This window comes from Sceloporus undulatus, chromosome 8 (genome assembly GCF_019175285.1).
Source record: "Sceloporus undulatus isolate JIND9_A2432 ecotype Alabama chromosome 8, SceUnd_v1.1, whole genome shotgun sequence".
Classification (NCBI taxonomy): domain Eukaryota; kingdom Metazoa; phylum Chordata; class Lepidosauria; order Squamata; family Phrynosomatidae; genus Sceloporus; species Sceloporus undulatus.
Window position 1 is genome coordinate 27,591,438 of NC_056529.1, and position 7,091 is coordinate 27,598,528.

Consider the following 7,091-nt stretch of genomic DNA (forward strand, 5'->3'; position numbering starts at 1 on the left):
GAGGAAATTTGCCTCTACAGACAAATATACAATCAACCCTCCATATCCACGGATTCAAAGAGCAATTTGATTTATCCATTTAATATAAGGGACACAATTTTACTCCCCTACTGTATATAATGGGACTTGAGTATCCATGGATTTGGGTATCCATTGGGGTCCTGGAACCAAACCCCAGTGAATACCAAGGGACCACTGCATAGTCATATACTGTATCTGTATGCACTTAATAATATTGCTGATGAGTGTGGTTTTCTTAAAGAGAGAAAAACATGAATAAAGATTGCTCCCAACCCTGCCATGGTGACAATTGCTTCTCTTTCTGCAGGGATTGATGAGAAGCCAACCATTGCATTTGCTACAATACCGACTGCTAGCCGGGTTATTCAGACAGTCGCCAGCCAAATGTCTCAGGGCATCCCAGGACAAACAGTCACCATCCTCCAGCAAGCGACCCCTGTAGCCATTGGGCAACACCAGCTCCCCGTCCGAGCCGTGACACAAAATGGAAAGCACGCTGTCCCTACCAACAGCATAACTGGTGGCACTTACGGTACATGCCGTTTTCCTCTTTGATTCTCTGCTTGTCTTTTGAACTTTGCCTTTTGCCTTTACAAAATCTGGAGAAACATAATGTGTTGGACCAGCCAGTTGTTCATTGCACTGGGCATCAGTGCCTGTAATGGGAGACAGAACTCTTATCTTTGTTGAGTCTGATTACAATCAGACTTGTTTGTTTATCTCTGGAACCTAATAGTCACTGGGTTAAGAATCATGTTAAATTTGGGGCTTTGGAGAGGGTGGGGGCCATCCCACTGTTGCAGTTGGCAGACATGTTATTGCCACTGTTTTGGTTGAGTTTGGTTGTTTTCTGTTATGCTTTTGTTTCAGGTGTTAGAGGACTCTGGGGATGACAGAAGTAAACCACTGAATTTGCATGTGATTTTGGTTCCATTTTGACTAGATTTAAATGAAAAAAATCACCTGTAAATCAGTTTCTTGTTAAAAAATTGGTGGTTTGAAAGGCCTTCGGGAACCATATTTTAGGATCCCAAAGGCTACATGTAATACACAGCTGGCCCTTTTGTCCACCCAGTATTAAATATTAAAACGGTTTGTAGTGCAGTGTACTCTACAGTTTTGGAAGTCTTTAAACAGAGGCTTGATGGGCATCTGTCAGAAGTGCTGTCGTTGTGTATTCCTGCATGGCAGGGGGTTGGATTGGATGGCCTTTACAGCCCTTTCCAACTCTCTATGATTCTGTGTTGGCCTTCTATGTTCCTAGGGCAAGGTTATGAATTTTAAAGATTTAATCATTGCTTCTTCAAATCTGGTGGTTTGCTAGTGTCATTTAAAAGAATAAAATATTACTTCGTTTTTTCTCCAGCCCTCACAAATCCACTGCAGCTCCTTGCTGCCCAAGCCAGTTCCTCCACTCCGGTGGTAGTCAACCAGGTGGCAGAGGCCGGGACAAAAGACACTGAAGAGCCTTTGAAAGAGCCGGATGTCAAGAGGCCTCGGATGGAGGAGTCCCGGGGAGGTGGAGCGGCTCCGTTGCAAACGGGTGTCATCACTTCAACCACCCCACAAGGACAGGCTGCCAGCGAATGAGGAACCCAAACGTTCAGAAAAGCGGTGGCATAGGCTTCGGGGGAGATCCTTTTTTAAAAAAAGAAATTATGACTGTAACACCTTTTTTCCAGCAAGATTTTTTGTACAAAAGGAAATAAAAGCGCCATCCAAAATAGGTTTTTAAAGGACAGGCCGGCAGTTTTTAGCATCCCGAGGTGCCCGATGGATTAGCAAAACGTCCACTTACCCGCACCCTGAAAAGTCTGTTTTGCTTTTCACTTCGGAGATTATTTTTCTCTCCTTTTTAGATTTTAAAAAAAGAAATAATAATAATAATAATAACAAAGACAATTTGATTGTATGACTGCTGGGATTTCCCCATCCAACAGCCCCCCCCCCCCCATTCATTTTCTTTCGTACCTCTTTTTCCTCAAAGCATGGTAGTTTTATGTGAGCATATTAAAAATGCAGGAGGGAAGCATGTACTTGGGGGAGGTCAGAAGGTGTGGGGGTGCATCCAGTATCCAAATAGAACTCCTTTCCCTCTCTCTCTCTTTCACTCTCTATTTTTAAAATTCTCTTTCTCTTTTTTGGACTTCAGCTTCCAAAATCTCCCATTTTTGAGGAGGATTTGGGATTTGTAGTTCAAAAAAAGAAAACACTTGCAATCACTGAGACAGAAACGTACACCTTTTCATATACACAGCTGTGAAGCTTGAAGGAAAACACAATGGGACCCTCTTACGAAGGTTGTTCTTTCTTTTTCTAAACATTTATTCTGGAATCGGATGTTGTCACATGCATTTAATTGCTGCCAAAAAAAATCAGTTTTCTAGTTTCCTCCTCATTCATTGCCCTTAAAAAATCTAGGTGAGTTTCCCCATGCCCTAATGTTCAGGTGCTGTATGTTCTGGGCTAGATGTTGCTGAAGTGAGATGGCCTCAAGTCATAGCAATATTTTTGGCTTATACAGTAAATTCTTGTTTGGAGCATTAAGAGTGCAACTTTTGCAATGTTACATTAACATGGTGCACTATGAGCCATAGTCTGCAAAGCCAACTAGATCTTCAGGGTCATTCCATTTTATTGAGTTTAAGAGACACACACTTACATATGAAAGACAGAGAGAGAGAGAGATGGGAATATAGAATCACGTTTAACTTGTCGCCAGTGCAGCCAGTACTGCTCTTGATACCTTAAGAGCCAATGTTGTAGAAGTGGTTAGAATTGTTGGACTAAGTCTAAACAAGACTTGGGGTTCACATTTTCCTGTTCATCCATGAGGCTCATTGGGTGACCTTGGACCAGTCACTGTCGCTTTTAACCTACCTCACAGGGTTGTTGTGAGGATAAAGTGGGGGTGGGATGAACTATGTATGCCACCATGCGCTCCTTGGAAGAGGTGCAGAATAAAAACAAAATAAACAATAGCCTTGCTGTAGTTTAAGGTATCAAGTTTAAGGTATATGATCCTTCCTGCTGAATCCCATGGTTGACTGTTGTGACATCAGCCATTTAATGACCCTTCGAGTTCTTTTTAACAACCAAGGTTGGAAATGCATTTCATAACATGGTTGTTAGAGAACCCTAGTGAGCATTAAGTTGTTTAGTGTGGCATCTGTTCTTTAACTGCAATTCAGGCTTTGTCTGGCAGTCTGTTAATGACATACGCAGGTGTATATCAACCTTGTTGCCTTGCGCATACATATGTCTTTTTCAAGGAGGGGTATTCCTTTTCTTCTGCACAGACCAAAGCTTACTGTAGACCTGCTGTATTCCATACCATGGAGCAATGGCATTCAAAGCAGTGTCAAACTGCATTATTTCTCCACTGCAGATGCAGTATTTACCAGCATTTTTGTGTGATGTTACATACAAGTGATAGTTATATCCATATTTAGAAACAGGGGAAGCATCTACCTCTGTAATGTGTGTCGCTGGGGACAATAAGCATGTTCTGTTTGGTTGTGTGTCACATGCGCAAACTCCCCCATATAGGAACCCGTCCTGGTGCGTGTGTGTAGCAAGTGGTTTACATACAAGGATGTCTCTCAAACATCTGTTGCTTTCATTCTTTTGGCGCAAGGACACTGGGATGGCCCTTCATCCTTCTCCAGAGTCAATGAACTGTACACCAACCTGCCAGCTGGCATACCTTCTCTGTAAACACTGAGAGATTTTGTCAAACTCCTGAACCAGCTATCTGCTTCAATTACGTTGAAAAGGAGCTGATGGTAGGCACATTCTCATAACTCCTTTTGTGGAAGATAGTGACTGAATTAAATAGCTGGTGCTGCTTCCTTGCTCCCAGATGGGCAGCATAGAGGAGGTCCAGCATGGCGCAGTGGTTTGTTGGACTATGATTCCGTAGGCCAGGGTTTGGTTCGCTCTTGACCACAAAACCCACCAGGTGACCTTGTTCAAGCCACATGCTCTCAGGGGAAGGCAATGGCAAACCTCTGAACAAATCTTGCCAAGGAAACCCCATGATAGGTTGCCTTATGGTCGCCATAAGTCAGAAACAACTTGAAGCACCACAAGCTGAAGATGTCCTGGTCTCCTTGTTGTGGGGATGAGTGACTTGCAGACTCTCAGATGTTGCTGAGCTGTAACTCCCATCATCCCATGCCATTAGGGCTAGGGCTGATGGCAGATGTAACCCGATGACATCTGGAGGACCACAAGTAGTCCACCCCTGCTGCACAGAATCAGTAAGCAGCTTCCCCCTGCTTCTTAGAGTTGTGGCTTTTCAGCTTTTATTTAATGCTTGTGATATAATTTGACTTGCCTGCAGGGATGGGGCTGGCCATGGGTTGCTAATGATTCTGGAATGCCACCTAAAATACCATCTTGTCCTGCCCTACCCAAGCTCTGTAGGGATTTACCATTTTGGGAGCAAGATAGTGGATTGGGGGGGGGGGAGTATTAACATTTTAGGTCCCAGGACAAGATCCATTGGGCACATTTAAGACAAAAGCTCCCTTTAAGCATTCGTGGGCAGCCTTTCAGCAACAAGAACTCCCTGGTACTATGTACCTCCATAGTACCAGGGAGAAATTTACTCAGCACTGGAGAGAAGATAGGGAAGTAAACACCTGTCTCCCTAGCTTTAATTACCAAACCTTTATCAGCACTTAATGTGTTTGCAGGCTGCTGCAAACATGGGTTATAAACCCGCTTCCAGTTTTTAATTGCAAAAATGTCTGGGGTCATCGTTCCCCTGTTAATGACACAGTCGATTTGAACAAAGATGTAAATGCGTTCGCTCTTCAGTTATGATAGACACCTGCACTTGGAGAGCAATGTGCCTGTATAATGGAACATTTACCCCAGTTAAATTTCTATCATCCGAGTGTAGCAAAGGATTGACCTAGAGGCACAACCGGCACTTCCGAACTTGCTTGTACAAGCATTTTTCCCTCCCTGTTTGATTTCCATATCAAAAACATAACATTTTTAATAGCATCAGGGCATAAATCTCACAGGTGAGAATGAGCTGGCCTCAATTTGCATGGAGTTTATGAACGCATTTTGAAGTTTTAGCACAGGTCAGCCCTGATTTATACAAGCTCAAGCTCATCCCTGTGGCCTCTTCAGTCATTCTTGAATTATTTTTAATGGCGGGGATTTCCATATAGTAGACACCACTAGAAAGAGCATACTGTGTGATCAGTTAAAATCTACTAGCATGGTGTAGTGGTTTGAGCATTGGACTAGGACTTGAGACCTGGGTTCGAATTCTCAGCCACGGAAACCCACTAGCTAAGCTTGGGTGGGTCACACTCTCTCAGCCTCAAAGGGAGGTTGAGACAAACCCCTTGTGAAGAAATCTTGCCAAGAAAAGCTTGTGATAGGTTTGCTTTAGGGTCGCTGTAGGTGGGAAATGACTTGAAGGCATGCAACAACGCATGCATATATGCTACAAAAATGGTGGAAGAGCCCTTGGCATGGCTGAGGATCCAGTGGCCCTCTAGGTATTGTTGGACTCCAATCCCCATCATTCCCAGCCAGTCTAGCCCATGGTGAAAAATCATGGGAGTATTATGTGAAGCCAAAGGTGTTCATGGCTGGCATTCATAGTTTTTTGTGGGGTTTGGGGGGGCTATGTGGCCATAGTTTTTGTGCATTTTTCAGGCTATGTGGCCATGTTCTGGCCACATCTTCACTGAAGATGCCAACCACAGCTGCTGGCGAAACATCAGGAATAAACTCTCCCAGAACATGTCCACATAGCCTGAAAAATGCACAAAAACTATGGGAACGTTAGTTCATCACCAGCCAGAGGGTTACAGCTTTCCCAAACCTGGTGTACAGAAATAGAGACCATCTGATGGTTCATAACTAGGGTACTTTAACTTTACTGGGGAAATTACTTTTTAGGATTACAAATCCCAGAGTTGGAAGTCATAATCCAGAGAAAGAGAGAGAGAACTTCTCTTGTCTTGGAAGAGAAAGAGGGAGCCTCTGGTCCTGATGTTGGCTTCCTCCCTGCTTATATCTACCCCAGGCAGTAATATATTTGTGCAGTTCTGGCTTACAACTGAAAGGCGATTAATTTGTAGGGATCTCACAGTTGTCAATCAATTCTGATATATATATATTTCTTTTTTAAAAAAAACCCCAAAACCCCTGTTTTCAGACAACATGCTTTCTAGTTCTCTAGCTGATGAGCTATGACAATGTGTGAAGATTTTCTGCTTTGGCAGTCAGAGAAATCCAGCTGTAAATTTTATACAGTGTCGGGACACTAAAATAAAATCCATCTCCAGCAAGCATGCTTTGCATTTATATTATCTTTAAATTCTGGAAGGAACGGATGGCTAAAAAAAAACACCACCCTTTCCTCCCAGAATTGAAAGAGGCTATAAATGCAAAGCAGGTTTGCTAGAGATAGATTGCCTTACTCTGGGGCTGCATCCGCACTGCAGAATGATCTGGTTTGACACCAGAATTCCATACCATTGAGCCATGGCAGCTAAAGTGGTGTCAACCCGGATTATTTCTGCAGTGCGGGTGCAGCCTAGATTAGGGTGGACACAGTGTGGCCAGGGGGGCACATGTGACCCCAACCCAGGGCCATTTTTATGGCACTCGGTGGCCTCCCCCTGTGTTCAAAGAACTGCAGTCCATTTTAGGTCCTGAAGAGCCCCTTTTGTATAAGTCAAGAAATGAATTGGAAGTAATCTGGTGGGGATTTATAATGGTAAAAATGATTGTGGTCCCTAAAGAGCATTTGGGGTAATGTGGTCCCCTAACTTCTGATCATAGAATCGTAGAGTTGGAAGAGACCGCAAGGGCCATCCAGTCCAACCCCTGCCATGCAGGAACTCCCAACCAAAGCATCCCCGACAGATGGCCATCCAGCCTCTGTTTAAAGACTTCCATCCTTACTATCCATCCTTACTATAGAATCTGGGTTTTGGGGTTTTTCTGGAGGGTTTTGGTGGACCTTAGAAAAGCAAAAGCTACATGCAGTCCATCGGCCATATTTTTCCCATCTCTGCAGTAGGAGATGCAGG

General features: G+C 43.7%; 1 protein-coding gene across 2 annotated transcripts in view; it reads left to right on the forward strand.

Moving 5' to 3' along the window:
* The window catches only part of FOXK1 (forkhead box K1), a 46,597-nt gene extending 43,595 nt beyond the window's left edge, over positions 1 to 3,002 (forward strand). For both annotated transcript variants that reach the window (XM_042437415.1, XM_042437416.1), the window contains exons 8-9: positions 329 to 553; positions 1,388 to 3,002. In XM_042437415.1, the coding sequence (XP_042293349.1) occupies positions 329 to 553; positions 1,388 to 1,611 (449 nt within the window). In that variant the 3' untranslated portion in view covers positions 1,612 to 3,002. The remainder of the gene's footprint in view (positions 1 to 328; positions 554 to 1,387) is intronic.
* The last annotated feature ends 4,089 nt before the right edge of the window (positions 3,003 to 7,091 follow it).